The sequence below is a fragment of the Protopterus annectens genome, chromosome 7.part0, assembly GCF_019279795.1.
Source record: "Protopterus annectens isolate FY-2018-M chromosome 7.part0, PAN1.0, whole genome shotgun sequence".
Taxonomy (NCBI): Eukaryota; Metazoa; Chordata; order Ceratodontiformes; family Protopteridae; genus Protopterus; species Protopterus annectens.
In genome coordinates, this window is record NC_056739.1 from 751304505 (window position 1) to 751325991 (window position 21487).

At 41.5% G+C, this 21487-nt stretch overlaps 1 protein-coding gene across 2 annotated transcripts in view; it reads left to right on the forward strand.

Moving 5' to 3' along the window:
- NAA38 (N-alpha-acetyltransferase 38, NatC auxiliary subunit) overlaps window positions 1–20675 on the forward strand; it is a 491136-nt gene extending 470461 nt beyond the window's left edge. Inside the window, exon 4 of one of the 2 annotated variants that reach the window (XM_044077285.1) lies at window positions 20403–20496. Coding sequence is in view for 1 of the 2 variants with exons in the window: in XM_044077283.1 (XP_043933218.1) it covers window positions 20403–20515 (113 nt within the window). In the remaining variant the exon portion in view is untranslated. Of the gene's footprint in view, window positions 1–20402 lie in introns of both variants that reach the window. The other variant, XM_044077283.1, reaches the window with a different exon arrangement.
- Window positions 20676–21487: the final 812 nt, after the last annotated feature.

The window sequence follows — 21487 nt, forward strand, 5'->3', positions numbered from 1 at the left end:
TTGGCGCAACAACACCACTTTGCATCACCAAAAGAACAACATCCCCACAGTAAATCATGGTGGTGGCAGTATCATGCTTTGGGGTTGCTTTACTTCAGCTGGAACTGGGGCTTTAGTCAAGGTGGAGGGAATTATGAACAGTTCGCATACCAGTCACTTTTTGCCCCAAAACCTTCAGGCGTCTGCTAGAAAGCTGAAGATGAAGAGGCATTTTATCTTTCAACAAGACAATGATCCCAAGCCTACATCCAAATCCATAAAAGAATGACTTCATCCAAAAGAAAATTAAAGTTTTGGAAGAGCCCAGACCTTAATCCAATAGAAAATCTGAGTGGTGACCTGAAGAGGGCTGTGCGCAAGAGATGCCCTCGCAAAATTATGACCAGCAGATGTATATCAAGCACATTTGGTTTTCCAGAGTTTCACTTGAAACAGCTGACAGAGGCGAACAAGTGGTCTATGGAAATAATCAGCTTTAGATATTCAGGACCACAACAGTATGTGAAACTGCTCTAAAGGTTTGTAGCACATGCAGACTTGAACCTCTAGCTCAACCAGTACAACTCCAAAAATAAGACCAAAACCAGAGTACAGTAACAGAAATTTCACACTGACATACAAAATAATGGAGACAGCTGTTGCTATACCTCTAAAAGCAATGCATACAGTTACTGCCCCCTTTCACCAACATCAAGGATTCTGAAATGAACAACGTACCTATACTGCACTACCTTCTGTAAAGACACCATGGACAAGTACCTTATGACAATTTAAACAGTCTTAGGAGGAAAGACCAACAGCCTTCTTATATACAGTGATGGCACTCTGCACTGTTTCCAGCTGGTGGGCTAACAGAACTCTTTACACAATCATGGGTAAAACAAATGTTTAGACTGGATGTACACTAAGTCCTAAGAAAATAATTTAAAAAATCAGCCAAAAATTAATTTCTGTTGCTGCATACAAATGTGTGACCTACATTCTGTGTAATGTCAAAACAGGGAGCTACCCAATCCATCAGAATGTAGATGCAGTCAGATCCATGGAGTACAATAGCATTTTTGAGTGAATTTTGCAGGAGACTATTTAAAATTATTTTAACTCTTAACTGCCTTAGGGTACTTGCAAAAGGGACTTTTATGTACAGCTTGCAAATCCAGCATCTCAGAACGCTTTTATTTTAACAATTTGCCACTATATCACATTTTCCCTTGTGACTTTTTCATCTCTGTTCACAAGACCAAGTGAAACTAATGCCCAGAACATATCTGCAGTTAGTCATCATTAAACCTGGATTAAACAAAAATGCTTGCCCCGTGTAATAGAATGCATTCAAGAAGCCATTGGATCTACTTTTAGATTGAGTTTACCATCTATATTACTATCCCGACTATTCCATTAAGTTCTGACAACAATGAGAAATCCTTATGAACCAAAGGAGAATTAAAATTAAATGATCTACTGAGTGTTAGCTGTCCAACCAATAAAGACCTAGTATGATGAGTGTCAATCTTTCTCACCATCCAGCTGAGCATTGTCTGCGTACGCAGGGAAATCTGGGGGGGGGGTCTATATATACAAGTGCAAAAAACTGAGTTGACCTTTTTAAACGGTGAGAAACAGGCAAGCATGCAGTACAGATCAGAGGAGTAAGGCTATGAACTGCTAATAAGCAGTTCATTCTCTGCTGCCAAGCTGTATTATTCTGAACAAGTCGTTAACCCAAACAATGGTCCTGGGTTAGTCCTATAAAAGAAACTCATGCCATATAGAGTTTGCTAACAAATGACTAGAAATAAAAAAATCAAGGCAATATAAGCACATGGTAGTCTATTGGGACTTATATGTATGTGCAGTCTGCCACTGTAGAGATTGCCCCATTCACATAGAAGCCACTGCAGTGCTTTGATTGCTAACCTGTGTGTGCGACAATCTGTAAATGTTGACCAAAGAGATTTAGATAAATTCAATAAATGTCTTACCCCTAAATCTATGCTGTGAGACTAGCATACAAATTACTATAAAATTACTTCAAGACTTGAATAATATGCTTCACCTTTCACAAAATAAAGGTGCACAGTGAAACTGTCACAGAAGACCATTAAAACAAATAGTTTTAAATAAGAAGACGACTACAACAGTACTGTCCACGCAGTTATCTTTCTCAAGATGTGTGGCAGTAATTAGCGGCTTAACAGCAAATAGACAATAACTTTCAGTACGGTAATACACACGGAAGCTCCCCCAAAAATGGTATACTTTAATAAGGTGCAACACCGGTGCAGCAGGTTGTACCATTTTCAATAATCACCCATGACAAAGGCTGTGACCTTCTGACTTTTTGTACGCTAAACACAACTTTATGTGCACCACACTAGCCGACTTGCACATCCATTGAAGTATTCCGGCAATAAACACATACCCTGAATATGCAAGATAACTTTTGTTTTTCACGAGAACATAGATCCTGGTGCACAGTGGAGCGGAGCCAGGTCAGCAGAATACGGTAGCAACTCAAACTCACTTGCGAGTCATCTTCTTCTTCTTTCGGCTGCTCCCGTTAGGGGTCGCCACAGCAGATCAGCTGTTTCCATTTCTTTCTGTCTGTCACACCAACCACCTGCATGTCCTCTCTCACCAGATCCATAAACCTTATCTTAGGCCTTCCTCCTTTCCCGTTACCTGGCAGCTTCATCCTAGCTGGTCTCACTACCCTCTTGTAGACCTTCCCTTTCACTCTTACTGGTACTCGTCTGTCACAAATCACTCCTAACACTCTTCTCCACCCATTCCATCCTGCCTGTACTCTCTTCTTCACCTCTCTTCCACACTCACCATTACTCTGAACTGTTGATCCCATGTACTTAAACTCATTCGCCTTTGCCACCTCTACTCCCTGCATCCTCACCATTCCTCTAGCCTCCCTATCATTCACACACATATATTCTGTCTTAGTCTTGCTGACCTTCATTCCTCTTCTCTCTAGAGCATATCTCCACCTCTCCAGGGTCGTCTCCACCTGTTCCCTACTCTCACTACTGATCACAATGGCATCTGCAAACACCATAGTCCATGGGGACTCCTGTCTGATCTCGTCTGTCAACCTGTCCATCACCATTGCAAATAAGAAAGGGCTCAGAGCTGATCCTTGATGTAATCCCACCTTCACCTTAAATGCATCTGTCACTCCCACCGCAGACTTCACCGCTGTCACACTACCCTTCTACATATCCTGTACCACTCTTATATACTTCTCTGACACTCCCGACTTACCACAACTCCTCTCTAGGCACCCTGTCATATGTTTTCTCTAAATCCACAAAGACGCAATGCAACTCCTCCTGACCTTCTCTGTACTTCTCCATCAACACTGTCAGAGCAAACATCACATCTGTAGTGCTCTTTCCTGGCATGAAACCATACTGCTGATCACTAATCACCTCCCTTTTTAACCTAGCTTCCACTGTTTCCCATAACTTCATGCTGTGACTGATCAGTTTAATCCCTCTATAGTTACTACAGCTCTGCACGGTTCCACTTCATATCATCAAATTATCATTTCATCGAATTTCAAATCATTGAGACCAAATTGCCGAAAACTCATTTAATCGAAAACTCATATCATCGAATCTCAAATCATTGAAAACTATGAAGCAACTACAAATAACATTCCACAAAGTTTGTACTACATTTATGCAGGGGGGGCAAGCCATATACCAACTCCAAGGTCGCACTACAGTGGGGGAAAAAGGTAATTTCTTAACCCCACTGTAGTGCGACCTTGGAGTTGGCATATTTAATTACGGGGGGTGTGGGGGCGGAACCCCCCCACATGGGGGGGGTGCAGGGGGGCTTGCCCCCCTGCATAAACATAGTAGACAGTATCTGGGATGTTATTTTTAGTTGCTTTATAGTTTTCAATGTTTTGAGATTCGATGAAATGAGTTTTCGACTATTTGGTCTCGATGATTTGAAATTCGATGAAATGATAATTCGATGATATGAAGTGGAACCGCTCTGCACATCACCCTTATTCTTAAAAATCGGTACCAAAACACTTTTTCTCCTTTCCTCAGGCATCCTCTCACTTTCCAAGATTTCATTAAACAATCTAGTTAAAAACTCCACTGCCATTTCACCTCAACACCTCCATGCTTCCACAGTTATGTCATCTGGACCAACAGCCTTTCCGTTCTTCATCCTTTTCATAGCTATCCTTACTTCCTCCTTGCTAATCCACTGCACTTAATGATTCACTATCCGCACATCATCCAACCTTCTCTCCCTCTCATTCTCTTCATTCATCAACCCCTCAAAGTACTCTTTCCATCTACTCAAAACACTCTCCTTGCTTGTGAGTACGTTTCCCTCATTATCCTTTTATCACCCTTTCCTGCTGCACATCTTTACTAGCTCGGTCCCTCTGTCTAGCCAGTCGGTACAGGTCCTTTTCTCCCTCCTTAGTGTCCAACCTCTTTTATACAACTCTTCATATGCCTTATCCTTAGCCTTCGCCACCTCTCTCTTTGCCATGCACCTCATCTCCTTATACTCGTCTACTTTCTTCATCTCTTTGACAATCCCACTTCTTCTTCACCAACCTCTTTCTCTGTATACTCTCCTGTACTTCTTCATTCCACCACCAGGTCTCCTTGTCCTCCTTCCTCTTTCCAGATGTCACACCAAGCACCTTTCTAGCCATCTCTCTTACTAGCTCTGCTGTAGTTACCCAGCTATTCGGTAACTCTTCACTGCCACCCAGTACCTGTCTTAACTCTTCCCTGAACATCACCTCACAATATCAAAAATATCAAATAGCAATATCAAAAGGCTCCCTATAATATAGAACTGTGGTCTGTCTCTCAGCCAGTAAAACATTTTAAAAGGAACGAGTCTTACCTGAATTAAAAGCCAGAGAACCAGCAAGATATCTCCTTTTTCAATTTCCACCATTTGATCCTTGGTGCTGCCCTCATACTCATCCTCCTCTTCTTGATCACCAGTGTCATTCTACAAACCCACCATCCTATGCTGCCTAACTACACTTTCCCCTGCCACCACTTTACAGTCTCCAATCACCTTCATACTGGCCCTTCTACATAAGATATAATCCACCTGTGTGCATCTTCCTCCACTCTTGTATGTCATCCTATGCTCCTCCCTCTTGTTAAAATATGTATTCATCACAGCCATGTCCATCCTTTTTGCAAAATCCACTACCATCTGACCTTCTGCATTCCTTTGCTTAACACCGTACCTACCCATCACTTCCTCATCCCCTCTGTTCCCTTCACCAGCATGCCCATTGAAATCTGCTCCAATCACCAGTCTCTCACCCTTGGGTACAGTCATCACCACTTCATCCAACTCACTCCAAAATTTTTCTTTCTCATCCATTGCACACCCAACTTGTGGAGCATATGCACTAACAACATTCATCATTACACCATCAACCCTCCCCATTTATCCGGGCTTGGGACCGGCACAAAGAAATGCACTGGCTTGTGCATCCCTAGTGGCTGGGTTCAAACTCACTTGCGAGTACTATATGGATAGTAAGTGAGACTCCAGGATAGAGTACCTGTCTGAGTCAAGAGTAGCACACACGACAGGAGGAGAGACACTTGGGTGACCGTCTCCGGAATCACTCAAACCGGCATCAGCCGTACAGACAGCGAATCAGTGTCCCATTATTGAGGAACGAAGCACTCATCCTGATAGCACCTCAGAGCCAGTAAGCTAGAGCTGCTGAACTGGAAGCACCAAGTTGGAAATGACACCATGCACTTGCCTCAAGCTACATAAACGAAGCGAAGGCCCAAACATTCCATGTTACGGACAAAACCACTGCACCTTAAGTACATATTTACAGCTTCAAACGCAATCAAAGGCATAATAGCAATATCAAAAGGCTCCCTATAATATAGAACTGTGGTCTGTCTCTCAGCCAGTAAAACATTTTAAAAGGAATGAGTCTTACCTGAATTAAAAGCCAGAGAACCAGCAAGATATCTGCAGTAGTGATCCGTGAAACCGGTGCCCAGAATAAATAGAGGGATCCAGCAGCAGGTAAAATCTGCAAATGTCAGCAAAAAGAAACTAAATACCTACTGCTTGACCCTCTGTTTCTTTGGGGAAAACAAAAGCAAATTAGGTCAGGGGTGGAGGTGTTATGCAAGTTTGTTGGCTTGAATTTCAAGAATCCAATTGGCTGCCACCACTTGCTGCATGCAAGGCTTACAATGGCAATTTCTTTTAAAAGTTTAATATGACTAGTAATGCAGTACACACTGAATCGTAACCATAGTAGGAGAATAACAAGTCAAGATTACGATTTCAGAGTGTATTACCATGAAAACCGCTATAAATATACATTAAAGTTCCTCAGGCCATTGGAAGGCACTCGAGGGTAACAGATTGAAATTCCTATTGTCTCATAGAGAGCTCGGATGTAAGCACAGAGGCGCCATGAGGTGGTAGTCGGGGTTAATAAGGTATATGGCCTAAAACAGACTCTTGTGGAACACTAATAGGATTTTGACCATTTTGAAAATGGCCCTAAACTGTAACACACTGACATCCATGTCTAAGCCAACACATAACCCAGTCATTAATATAAGGATTTATCATATGCAATACTAGGGAATTAAGTAGTTGCATGAAGGAAACTATCCAAAGCCTTTAGTAGATCTGTGTATGCAACCCTCACACTAAGACCATTATCTTTGGCTTCAGTAACAATTTATAAAATCCAGTCAAATTGGAAAAGGTAAATCTTTTCTTTGTGAAACCATCAACAAGTACTTGTTAATTCTCAGGAGTCTTCAGAAGTGATAAGAAACTCCTCTTAAAGCACTTGCCCATAAATTGTCAGACTTATTGGATGATTGTTTGTAGTGTCCTCTTTCATGTTTGTGCAGTAGTTGCCAGCCTCAATGTGGCCAGAACAGTACTGATCACTAAGGTACTGAATAATGTTAATATGGCTATATGTAAATGTTAAAAACAGTAGTAAAGGGTTATTTATTTTTATTTTATTTTATTTCAGTTTGATTACCGGGGAAGTCCACTGGGCCAGAAAGTGCCCATTTTCAGTGGAGGCCCGGGGAGAAAAGCTCCACAAAAAAAAAAAACACACACTACACACAAATAGAGGTTACAAAAAGAAATTTCAAATACAGAGGTAAAAATACAAGTATGAATTCATGCAAAACAGGTATAGTAAAATAATAAATTGTCATTGTACAAGCAATGAGACAAAGTTGCAGGTTTTTACATTCAGAGCAATAGGAATCAATTGTCAAGAAATAGGCATCAGTGATTACTGGACAGTTGTGTTATCTACATGCTAAGAGTTGAGAGAGAAATTGAAAGAACAGAAGGTGATGGAATAAGTTTGAGTAAGGTAAATAGAAAAGGAGAGGACGTAGTGAAGTTTGCATCAGGAGTTTAGTAGGCTCTATGGGGAAATGTATTTGTATTTATGTAGGGTGAAAGCAGGAGCATTTGCGTTGGAGGATAGAAATGAGAAAAGTTGAGTTTTGAAAGATTCTGGGTAAGGTATTGTCCTAAGTGAGGGAGGAAGAGAGTTCCATTTTTTGCCTACTATGAAAGAGAGAAGGAGTTGGCCTGCAGGGCGTTTGGGTTTATGAATAGCGATGAAATTTTGATGTTCAGATCTCAGGGATCTGGTTGGGATGTAAGGGGGAAGGATGTTTGTTAGAGCTGGGCACTTATTAGGAAAAAATATTAATTTGTGAGCAGTGGTAAGTTGGAGGTAGTCGAGGTAGTTAGGAGTTCCAGCCAGTTCAATGATTGTAGGAGAGGCAGTGGTGAGTACAGGTTTTGGATTTGGTTGAATTTGGAGATTTTATTGTAGCAAGTTTCAAGTTTAGAGGTGAGGGAAGAAGACAGGTTAGTTAGAAGAGGGGCTCCATATAGTAAGGAAGGAAGGAGATAGGTAGTTGCTAAAGTATGCCTGGAGGAGTTGGAGAGAAAGCAGTTATTCCTGTAGAGCATACCAAGTTTTTGGTGGGTTTTCTTGATGTTTTGTTGTACGTGGATATCAAATTTGAGGTATTCATCTATGATGATACCTAGGAGTTTTGCAGAAGGAACCACTTCTATGGCAGTGTTGTTTTGGCTAAGGACTTTGAAAGCATTTTTGTCGAAGGAGTAGGCCCTGGTGGGTGGGAAGAGAAGTATTTTAGATTTATTAGAGTTGAGAGAGAGATGGTTGCAGTGCATCCAGTTCTCAGTAGTAGAAAAAGCTATTTGGGTTTTTGATAGTAATTCTGGCAAGTTGGCAGCGGAGCAAACTAAGGTGGAGTCATCAGCATATTGGATAACTGTAGTGTCAGGGATGACAGAGTGAAGGTTATTTATGAAGATGTTGAAAAGCATGGGTCCAAGGATGGATCCCTGGGGAACACCGGTGGGAGTGGGCTGGAATGAGGAGGTAGAGTTATTCCATCTGACAGCTTGTGATCTGTCAGATAGGTAGCTGGAGAACCAGGAGAGGGTTTCTGGGGAAAGATGAAGGTTAGAGAGATGACAGAGTAGGTGATTGTGGGAGATAGTGTCGAAGGCTTTAGAAAGATCTAGTAGTGTTGAGGATACTAGTAAGCCGGAGTCTCGGGCCCGATTTACTGTATCTAAGAAGGATAGTAAGGCGGTAATGGTGCTGTGGCCAGGGCGGAAACCATGCTGGGTGGGAGTTATGAGGTTATTTTGGGTTAAGAAAGGCATAAGTTGGTGGTGGACACATTTTTCAAGAATTTTTGATATAGGTGAAAGTAGGGCGATTGGGCGGAAGTTGGAGATATTAGTGTTTTTGCCTCCTTTATGAAGAGGAAGGATGAAGGCAGCACGCCAGAGTTTGGGATTATCACTGTATAGACCACAAACCATCTAAAAAAAAAAACAAAAACACTGTTTTGTCAATACTTGGCAACTGTATTGTTTGGCACACTTGACTGTGCTGTTACAAGACTGGACAAAGACAGGGTTACAGTTAGTTATATTTCTGGTGCCAGCATCCCTAACACCACAGGTGCTGTAAAGTTTCAATCACCCGACGGATATGATTACAACCAAGTGGTACTCCGTAGAAGTGTGAAAGACTGGGGCACACAGTTCTGAGGTACATGCAGAGAGACCTATTTGATCTCGTCATACATGTGTTCATTGCAGGCACACTACCAGCCCTGAGTGGAATTCTTCCTTTGCTCAGAATGCTACTTGTATAGAACGCAAAGATGACCGTCTTCAACAACTGGCTAAATCATTGGTATACCATTCTAAGGGGGTACAGTACGTGTCAGTATAGGATGAGTTGATTGACAATCCAATGTGCTTATCCAGCGATGGCATTGAAACTTTTGTTCCATATCTTCCGTATACTGACTTAAGTTCTTGCTTCCCCATAGTGCCTTTTTTAGGCAGAGTCCCTCTAATGGACATCCCATCTTAACAGATATCAGTTTAGCCATTTCCATCGCTAAAATGGAGATTAAAGAAACTTTATTGTGCTACCTAAACAAAATTTAGTATGTCAGCTCTTTTACAGGAAAAAGAAACAAACACAAAAAGACAAGACATAATAAGCATTCAAGAATAAACCGTAACTGTAGTACAAAAGTATATGGCTAGGTATCTGAGGCACATGCATGTACACTATTATATACACTAGACAACACTGACTACTGAATGATTAACACATGAAAAGAAAGGTACACTATACCCAGAGGTGAGATTGGGTGATATTGGACATAAGGAAGTGCTTGGAATTGCACTTGAATGGGAATATTAATTTTAGTATGCAGTAAATAAAATTACTGCATAGAAGACAAGAGTGGGATCATAATCTGTTATAGGTTTGATACATCCAGATTTACGTCTGCATTAATGAATCTTATTGCAGTTGAATAAAAACTGTTAAGAGACCATGGCCTGTATTAAACTGTGTCTTCTCGACTCCAGAAGTCTTGCATATTTCTTGGCATTTGTTTACTGGAAAAGTCCATTTTAGTAGTGCCCTTTATCAGTGAAGAACCATGGAGAAAAGCTGCTTATACAGATGGATAATGAGCATTGTATATATTGATTTATCATTACAGTTTGTCATGAACCATAGTTGAATTATTCAGACATTTTTGACATCAGTTACATCATTTGCAAACAGTTTTGATTAGAAATAACATGGGTTGCACATGAATATATTTTTTTGTTAGGATGGGGAGGTATATGCAGTACAATATCACCAGTATGCATAATTGTTAGGTTTAACATAGGAATATTTGTTACTGGAAAGATTTCTTAAAACTCTAGGACATAGGAAGATAAGATAAAGAGTTAGAGCAGCCCAGTGGGACTGGTGAGCATTGTACTGCCTATCTAACGCTAGAGTAGTGGTTTCCAGCTCTGAAATAGTAATTTTATGAGCCTTTTTGGGCTGATTTCTTATCCCTTTCAACTTTCTGGCTTAAAATCGTGTGTGTTTGCACAGTTTTCACATCGTGCAGCACTACAAGGCTACAGTTAAACTATTCCAGGTGCCAGAAAGTCTGCTCTTCAAATTTTCCCTTAAAACTATCTGGTTTCTCAGTAGTAGCACTAAACTCTGAACCCCTGTGACTAGCACTTGCTCTAGAACCTGCTGGAAAGCACTAGGAAGCCTGAAACTGATACAAGCCCTCAGCTCTCCTTGTCAATAAGGAGAAATTAATCATAGGCACTAAACAGCCTACAATTGCAAAGTACCTTGCAAAGGTAAGGGAAAGCAGCTCTTAAACTTTACAAAAAAGCACCTAAACAGGCATGTCCAAGGGTCAGCTTCCGGTGATTTCTCCTGTCCACCTGGTGAATCTGGGCATACTGGGGCAATGCAGCAACTGCCTCATGTACACAGACAATCCTCTCCTCCTACCACCCAACACTACAACCTGCAAGAGATGCACTTACATAGCCAAACTGGAAGCAAAGCTCTCTCCGGTCAAGATTATGCTAGACAGTCAAGAAGAGAAGGCTAACACCTGCATTACACCTCTAGCAACTCATAGCCCTTCAAAACCCACACCATCAACACCCACACATAGCAACACTAAACCCACATATGCGGAGGCCCTTAACATTAACTTGCCCAAGCAACAAGGACCTCCGAAGCAGAAATGCAAGCAAACACCAGTCACAACCAAAGTTACACACAGCTCACAACAGCAGCCCCTAAGGCAAGACAATGTACCCAACACTTTAGTCATAGGTGACTCTATAGTCAGGCACACTGATGTCCCACTCACCAGGCTGAACAAGAAGAAAATTACAGTCAGCTGCCTGTCGGGTACCAGGATCCGTCACATAACGCATGCACTCAAGTCACTCCACAACAAGTACCAAATACGACTGTCATTGTACATGCTGGAGTGAATGACTTGAGACGTACCTCCCTGGACTATATGAAAAGAGACATGGAAGAGCTCTTGGATCATGTGACCCAGGCAGGTATGACCCTAGCCCTGAGTAGCATCCTGCCTTCGCCCAGAATGATACCACAGTATAAGGACAACATGATTGACTTCAACAGTTGGCTAAGCTTTTGGTGTCATTCAAAGGGGATCCAGTATTTGTCTGCCTGGGAAGGCATGATCGAAACAACCACGTTGCTTTGCCAGAGATGGTCTGCACCTGTCACCCCTGGGATTCAGGTTACTGGCTAAAGCTCTTGCCATCCCTATAGTGCTTTTTTTAGGCAAGGTTCAAAGGATAAAACCACCACCGTAACAGATACAAGCATGCAAAATCTGAAGGTAATGCTACTCAATGCTAGAAGTCTAAACCTCAAAATGCACTCTCTCGAGGCACTCCTAAAAATGGAGAACATCGATATCTGTGCAGTGACTGAGACCTGGTTCAAGGCTGCAGAGAGCACCCCTGCAATACCAGGCTACAATTCTTACCACACTTTTCGGCCACAAAACCAAGACTGAAAAACTAAAGGTGGAGGAGTGTCCATATTCACCAAGGATATTCACACCTTCAGGCTAGTTGCCCAACACAATGCATCTGAAATTCTCCAGGTGCAACCAACACTAGGTAAGACTGCAGTTCAAATTGTAGCTTGCTACAGATCCCCCACCATACCCCAAGATTCTCACTACACCTTCCTAAACATACTGAAAAATATTAAGATACAACCAAACGCCCTAATACTGGGTGATTTCAACTACCCTGCCATTAATTGGGAAAACTACTCTGGTACCAAATCCTTTTCCCAACAGTTCTTGGAATTCATAATTTCCAACGCCCTGGATCAACTAATCCATTGTCCCACCAAGGCCTCCAATATCCTAGACCTGGTCATTACCAACATGGGAGATAGATGCTCCATACCAGTGGTCACCCCCTCATTGGTCAGGTCTGACCATAAGGAAATCACCGTTGACATCCACATCCCACCCACCCACCCCCCCAGTAAGGAAACCTCCTTAAAAAACTTCTCCAAAGCCAACTTCATGCTACTGAAGTCAGAAGTGACAAACTTCCCAACAGCCACGCAGACAGGATCTGGAAGTTCGACCTCAGAATCCTACACTAAGGCACTGTACGAGCACATCCACTCGTGCATGAATCGTACCATCCCAAGTAGAACCAAGATGCTCTTCTCCAAAAAAGGAAGCCAATCTGGTGGTCCCCTGCTGTAAACAAACTGTACAACAGAAGGAAGAAACTGTTGCAGAAAAGAGGAAAATCCTAGGATGCAAAAAACTCCTTCACCAGCCTCAGTAAGAAGCTTAGATCCCTCATAAAATCCTCAAAAGCTAGTTACGAAAATAAAATTGCCAAAGATTCCAAAGACAACCACAAGGCATTCTATAGTTATGTCAAGAATCTAAATGGCAATGCTCATATCTGCTCTGAGCTACAATAGAATGGCATTAAATATACTGATCCCAAGGATATTGCCAATATCCTGGCAGATCGATTTAGTGCCAACTTCACCCCCCTCTCACCCCCTAAAGGGCCCATCTCAATACCAAAAGATTGCCAAATTCCGGTAATCACAGCCACACAGGTAGAAACAGCACTCTCCAAAGTTAAGAATACAGCATCCATGGGACCAGATGACATCCCGGGCTATGTACTACATGAACTACAAAATGAACTGGCACCCCACCTGAGTGTCATGTTTAATCATAGCCTCACCTCAGGCTTCGTGCCCACTGAGTGGAGCACAGCTACAGTTATCCCACTCCACAAGGGAGGATCTGCCTTGGATCCTGGGAACTACCATCCCATCAGTCTGACAAGCCTGATCTGCAAGGGCTTGGAACGCATTATCATGGAACTTATAAACAAAGACATTGGCAACCTTCAAACACTGGACCCCACCCTCAAACACTGGACCCCACCCAGTTTGGGTTTGTGAAGGGTCGATCTTGTCTCCTGAATCTGATTGACTTCTTCGAATTGGTCTCCAGAGCTGTGGACGAGGATAAGGCAGTCCACACAGCCTATCTGGATCTCGCCTAGGCCTTCAACACTATACCCCACTCTGGAATCATAGATAAACTTACTAAGCTGGGCATAAATCCCCACATCACTCGATGGGTTGCCAACTGGCTTACCGACAGAACTCGGACTGTAAAAGTAGCGGACTCCAAATCCAGCTCCAGACAAGTGAAGAAGTACCTCAGGGTTCAGTCCTGGGACCACTCTTGTTTGGCATCTACTTCTCTGAAGTACAGGCCAACACTAAGGGACTCTGGCTAACAAAGTTTGCAGATGACTGCAAACTGGGAGCCATTATTGAATCCCCAAATTATGTGGATATTCTACAAAAGGGCCTTACAGAAACAGATGCCTGGTGCCAGAGCCATGGGCTCAAGCTTAATGCCAAGAAATGTATAGTTATCCCCTTTGGAAAAAAACATGTACCCGTGAACTACCATATAGGTGGCAGGACACTAAACATCGAAAGTGTGATGAGAGACTTAGGGACACAAGTGGACAGTGGTCTCACTTTCGATAACCACATCGCCACAACAGTCAGGAAATCCTATGTGACACACCTCATCACTAAGGGCTTTTCATCCAAAAAAAGAGTCATTGTCCCACTGTACTCATCCCTCATTAGACCCATTATAGAGTATAATGCCCCATTTGGTATGTACCTCACAAGACATCTGCAACAGCTGGAAAGGCCACAGAAATACCTCACAGGCCTAAAGCAGATGCCATATGCTGACCATCTTAAAAAAAACTCCAGCTATACTCTGTGGCATATCATCTACTCAGAGGCGATCTCTGCTTAACATACAAGGCCATGTCAAACCCTGAGCTGTTGGACATGCTCCACTTAAAGAAATCCCAATGCCTCAGAGCCACATGCTCCAGGGATCTAAACCTTATCACAATGAACAAAACATGCTGGAGAGATAGGTTCCTGACCCAGAGACTCCCCATACTCTGGAATAGACTGCCCATACATGTCAAGCAGAGCGCCTCATTGGCCCTCTTCAAAAGGAACCTTGATGATTGGATGGGAGATAGGAAATTCACCCCGGGGATCATGTCATTGGCCCTGCTAGACAGGGGTCCAGAGAAGTAAATATTGTGGGAAGAAATTTCCAGGGAATTGTTATGGCTAGGCTTTTGCATAGGCCTTAGGGCCGATAGCCTAGTACTAACTTATGAACCTATAAGGAAGGAAGCAGGGAGGGGAGGAGGCACAAAGAAGATAAAGGAGATGAGATGATAGAGGAGGGTGTAGTTGTGATAAAAGTGCATTAAGTTTTATGCCGCAGAGAGTTAAAGCGTTAATTCACACAGCTGTATTAGTATAAGTTTAACCAGGGGAGGTGCAGATGTAGAGTCATTTATCTATCAGATGTTTCTTCAATTGGCATTTAAAGTATTTTGGGTTGCAGACTTTTCTTGATGTTCCAGCTATTAACAATGCATTGTGAATTCAGGGAGTATCCTGCATTGTTGTTCGGTTTAGTTATGGAGAGTAAAGATGTCTCTTAGTGAAAGGTTGACTAATGGACTGAAGAAATGGAAATTTTTCAGGGTTCTGCAGTAGTTCAAAGGTTGTAATTAATTGCGGGTACAATAGATCATTATTTAGTTTGAGCAAGTTTAGTTGTTTTAGGGAGAGGCAATGATGTGTTCTGTATTGCTGGTTGGTTGCGAGTCTGGCTATATAGTAGCATTGTCCTAGTTTGGCTGATAGAGAGAAGTTGAGATTGGTTTAGATAGAAGTAGTATGTAATAGGGTGGGGAGTAGGAAAAAAAGTACTTACTCCCTTTGGAGGAATGTCACAGCCACTTTCCATTAAAGGGCAGCCAAGTATTTGAATAGTTGAAGTTAATACACAGTACAGCTGTTCATATTAAACTCGCTTACATTGCACAGTGGCAATATTCTCAGTGAAACCATTTGTACAAGTTTGCCTTGTGGCATACCTGCTATTTCAGGGTCAGGGATTGATGTAACCACAGGTTCTGAAAAGAAAGAGAAACTATACTAAGCTGAAATATTATATAGGGGAATAAAGTTAATTATATAGCTTGCTAACTTATTCTATGAAATACCGTGGTGAGTCAAAGCGCTATTCTAAGAGTAAAGAGGTGGTAAGAAAGTCTGTGAATGTAAGATCAAAATTGGTTAGAGCATGTTGTATGATTGAGCATAATTTCGGCGAATGCAAAAAGAGACTGTGCTGTTCACCGGAATTCTATTTAATAACTGTGGATGTTTGCTTTCTCCACTGTTGTGCAACCTTGGAGTTGGTGTATATAAGTGTGGGGGTATGGGGGTGTGAAGTGGGGCTTGCCTTCTCCAAAAAAAAAAAATGCGGTTATTCGTTGTTGGTAGTTTTGACAAAAGTTTTTTTTTTTTTTTTTTTTTTTTTCCTATTCGTCAATTACCTTTGAGTCACCATCCAGAATAGGTCTAGCAGGAGATGGAGACCCACAATAACACACTGTATAGATCTGTATAGAGAAAATTACCAGAACATAGCATAACACTGATAAGTACATATAAAACCATCACTTAGTAAGCATTCATCAAATTAACTAGTACGTCAGAAGAATGTTGCATATACCAAAGCATTAGCAACAGAAAGTATACACAAGCTCAGCATCCATAAAACATATCTGACTTGAATAAAATCAAATACAAACACACTACCAAGATCTTTTCAGTGGTCTGCACAGTCAATTCTACTACAGTGATCTTTCCGTTTTCTGATCAAGTATTACAGACAGCAGTCAGTTTATAACCAGTGCTGCGCTAGTAACAATGGGGTGCAAAGTAGAACAGGTTTTCTTTCATGTACTAAATGCAGACACAGAAAAGCTAGGGAGATGAAGTGGCTGGCATATAAAGTGTAATCTGTTGGACAAGAGAAAGGACAGTGGCCAATTTAAGAGTCCTTAGAGTCCCTGGACTGTTCTTTTGGGGGAATGTCACAGCCACTTTCCAGAAGAGGGCAGGCAATCTTCTCAGTGAAAACTTTCACAGAGGTGTGCCTTGTGGCTGAGGTTCTGTTTTTTTTTTTTTTAGGGCCAGGGACCAATGTAGTGACCACAGGCTATTGCACAGTAACTGTATTTTCTGAAAACTTTTGCAGAGATATGCATTGTGGCAGAGCTCCTGCCATTTCAGGGTTGAGGCAGATGTGACTACAGGCTCTGCCCTGAAAAAAGAAGATGCGTCCTGAGTGGATGTGGAGACCAAAGTGAGGGGAGATAAAACCATACATTCTACTACAGTCTTAACAAATTGCCTGATCTTGAGGCTGTCCTGCAGTTTGGACGCATACATTTCTATGTAGTGAGATCAGTATAAAGCTAGCAATCTCACCATACATGGGTTTTGCACTTACTGTGCTTTCAGGCCTGATGGAGGCTGCAGTGGCATTTCCACACCAGTTGTAGGCAGACTCGCAGAGCACCACAAACTGAATGTACTTAACTACAACTTGCCCCAAAGAAGGCAGACTAACTGGTAGCCTGATGGCCGTGTACATTTTCTTAATGTACTTTAACTGCCCGTTACCAAAAATGCCTTTATAATGGAGGATTTTAGCTACCCTTCAGTAAACTGGAGTACCTGTCCGCCAAAATCAAGTATGTCCAGAGATTCTTGGACTTGATAAATAACAATTCTTTTGAAGACTTAGTTAACAAGCCAACTTGTAGACATAATATTCTTGACCTGGTCATAACTATTATACCCAATACAAATATCACCCCTCTAGTCTCTCGGTCATCTGTCATATCTGACTGTAATCATGCAACCTTTTCTTTCAAAGTCTATAAAACCCTTTGTCAGTAATTCTGAATTCAGGAATTTCAGATGGACACATCTCATCAAACTCTGTGATGAGTTGTCCATATTCACTTGTAATGGCACCAGACCTGACACTGACACAGCTACTATTACTACAGAGGAGTTTTTTCCCCCACATAAGTGCCTAGACCTGACCGTCCTTGCCAGAGCTAAACATAGTGTGAAGTTTAAGAACAACCCACCCTGTTGGTCCATTAGCTTAAATAAACTTTGTAACAAGATTAAATTTAAAACATTAGAGCATATAGAAACTTGTCATATTCTACACTGCATCAATAATATCAGTAAGGAAGCTACTATCAGGACTAATAAACCAAATTGTGTACTTACAGACAGATAATGCAGGCTTTACTCCTAAAACAATGCAGGCTTTACTCCTAAAACAGTGCAGGCTTTACTCCTAAAACAATCATCTTAATTCTGCAAGTTCCCAAATGCCTTACAACCCCCTAATGCTGAAAAGGAATACATATTGAAGGTGCTCTCTTAAAACAAAAAGTACTACTTTCATGGCCCCTTATTCTTAGAAGCCTCATAAGCAGCATCAGACTGTTTAACTGAGCTTAGCTGCAAGATTTATCTTCAAAGTATGGCAAACTGCAGTGGTGATGGGTCTACACAAGGGTTGACCCTACCATGGACTCAGGAACCCATAGACCCATTGGCCAGACTAGTCTGATTGGCAACCTTATGGGACACAGCACATCTGACCTCCTGAAGTGTAATATCAGAAACCAGCTATAAACCAACATCACCTTTGTGAAAGTGAGAACCTGTCTGTTCAGTGTAGTTAACTTTTTTGAAAAGGTTATGTGGTCTGTAGGCAGCCATCATTCTGTTCACTCAGCTTATTTGGATATGTCCAAAGTATTCAATGTCATACTGTATGCTGGCACATTAATAAGCTTAAGTGCCAATGTAGATGGGGATAGCCAACTGGTTAAAAGACAGAATGCACATAGTTAAGGTGGTAAGCACCTCCTCAAAGTGGTAAGAGAACTAGTGGTGTGCCCTAGGGCTCAGAACCAGGACATCTCCTTTTCAGCATCTACTCTGCTGTCTAAACCAGGAATCAAGATCTTTAGTGGATTAAATTTACAGATGATTACGTACTGGACAGTGTTGTCTAAGCTGTCTTTGGTACCCATTCGTTAAAGCAAGAACTACCCCTCATAAAAAGTGGTTTATGGAAAAGAGCTAAAATTAAATGTGAAGGTGTCATATTGTCATATCTGGTAATCAGCTTTTTTTCCTCAATCTACAGTATAGCCAGTACTTTACTCCAAAATGTTAATGTTCATAGGTAAATACTAAGCTGTCAGTCTGCAGACAGTTACAAGCCTAGCCAGCAACCAGAGGTCAGAACCAAACCCTCTGTGATGTACATCTGAGGTTAAAGACCTTAAACATTATGCCCCCCCCCCCCCACACACACACACACACGTTCAAACTACTTATATTGATCAGGACTTTAACCCAGGTGAACAGCATAGAAGGCAGCTATGCTCACTACTGTACCATCAATGCAACAAGACACTTTCATAAAGTTGAACTTTTCTTCCTGCAATCTAAAGCATAACATGCTACCTACACAGCCAGACTACAAGGATCTGGGAACCTGGGTCAGGAATTTCCCTTTCCTTTGACATAACAATTGATAGTCATTTTTAGCACAGCTAATATCTAAATGCATATCATCCATGTCAAAGGTTATTATCCCTGTGTATGCAGCTCTAATTAGACTACTTATTGAGTAGAGCTTCCTCTTCAGGATGTACTTTTCTAGACATTTTAAGCAACAGAAAAGGCTGCAGAGGTACCAAACAAAGTGAGACTGTTGGCCTAAGGTCCCTGAGCTAAAAGGAAAGTTTGGAAGCACTACCTCATTATTTGATTTATCGGTTCTTGTTGAGTGATCTATGCCTTGTGCATGACACTGTTAAGGAACCCCATCCTTCTTGATCTCCTGTATCTTTGCAAGTCGTATGTCTCCACTAGTATTAGAACTAAGGACTTAAATCACCACCAGGCACCACTGCATAAATAGAAGATAGCTGGAGAGAGAGAGATGTATAAGTATCCTGTGCCTACCTCTAGAAAAGTCTACCCCTGCAAAGTAAACAGTGATTCCCTGGATGACTGGATGGATGCTCATAAATTTATTCTGTAACTGCACTGCTTTGCCCGTCTTGAGAAAGAGGGGGAACAGCATGAGGGTAGGTATCATCAAGGAATAAATAGTCTAATGAATCAAATGCCTTGTATTTCATCTCATCCTATATTTTTTGTCTTATTTGTGTGTTTTACTTTTGATGTTTCGGCAACACTGTTCATCACCATTTAATTATTTCATCAACACTGTTCATCACCATTTAATGCTTGACGTTTTGTGATTTAAGACTTTTGCCATTTGCCCCTTCATAGGAGTCTTCTTTGAACTGCTATAACCCACTTATCTGAATCACCTTAATTAAACTGGCCAACCAAAACGCATTTTAGCAACAGACATTGACTTATTGCTTACATCATGCACTTTCTCTCACACACACACTGTCTTGGTGGTGGATGTATATAATCATAGATCAATGTGTATCAGCAGTGTTATCCTAGTGTATAGTTCATTATCTAAGCTTCCCACCTTATACACACACACACAGTACATCAGCTGCCTCACAATAAGACTGGCTGTCTTCAGGGTTTGAGAGCGGCATGACCACCTGTTGCCCTTTACGGCTGTACTCCATGGGACAACCACATAATGCTATTGAAATGGTAATGTGTAGTTTTATGTTCATCTCTCTCTCTACCACATAAATGTTGAGAACATTTGGGGGGCGGGGGTTGGTCATGCTGGTAGTTACCTTAAAGCATCATTTCCTGACTGCTGCAGTTCCCTACTATTGAATGACAGAGAACAGGATATTTTTTGTTGCAGAACTTGTTTCTCTTTTTTAACGGTGGATTGTTGTGAAAGACATTGTAAGTTAGTCTTTTCTTTCATTACTGGAGAGGTGCTTGAGATAAATGTGCTTTATTTCTTTCCTAGACCCCTTTTCAGCTGGTGAGCCAAGAGTCTTGGGATTGGCAATGGTGCCAGGACATCACATTGTTTCAATTTCAGTGGAGCTTGAAACCCTGACATCACCTCAGTATCTCTGAACAAAGTGCAAACTAATCCGCTCTCCTGGAGTTTCCATTGTTACTTGCTGCACATATCTTGGCATTAGCTTTCCTCTGAAACTATTGTTTTGCTATCAGTATATGTGACAACTATATACTGAAGTCTGTGCTCTGCATTGCATTAAAAAGTATACCAATAGTTGTTTGTGTTATCTCGTTGTTTCACAGTTAAACATGTTCTTATAGTCAGAGGTCTTTGAAATCATTCCTTGTATTGTTTAATCTGTATGTACACGGAATGTTGTGTGTAAGTAATTTGGTAACTTTGTTGTAGAGTAGTCAGTCTGAACTGTAGTTTAATAATAGGTTACCTTTACTAAGTGGCATCACAGTGATCTAACATCAAGGATCCCCTTTTATGGATCATTGGTTCATATTCTGCGTAATCAATAATTCAGGGAAAAAACAGAAGGTCCTGCATTCAAGGATGTCTAAATATTCATTTTGGCATGCTTTATCATGTATTACACCAAATGCATAAGTGTGCAGTGCCTGCCCCCCCCCCCCCACACACACACACACACACACATTGACTATTTGTATAAGACTCCTTGTTGACATCAGTGAAGTTTTGTTTTTGTATGCCAGAACACACCATGTTGATGTGGTTATCGTATGGCAAGATGATTCCCACACTAACTTTGCCTGTATGTAGGAGCACACCATTAAAAGCTGCCCAAAGTGTCAGATTTAATCCAGTCATTCAGTGGTACAAAGTGTCCTAAGCAAAATCTTTCAGTCAACCGTTGTCCAGGTTTTTGCAGAATGTCCAGATTTTTGTCTTTTTTTCTCAGTTCCTCATAAAATTTGTGGATTTCTGGCAAATTTTGATGATGAAAGTAATTAAATAATGACATACATTTAAGTTTCAGTCTTCATATCCTTCAAAAGATGCATGCTAGCACAATCCTTTGTTCTATCAACTGTGTGTTTATAAGAGCAGTATTTAAA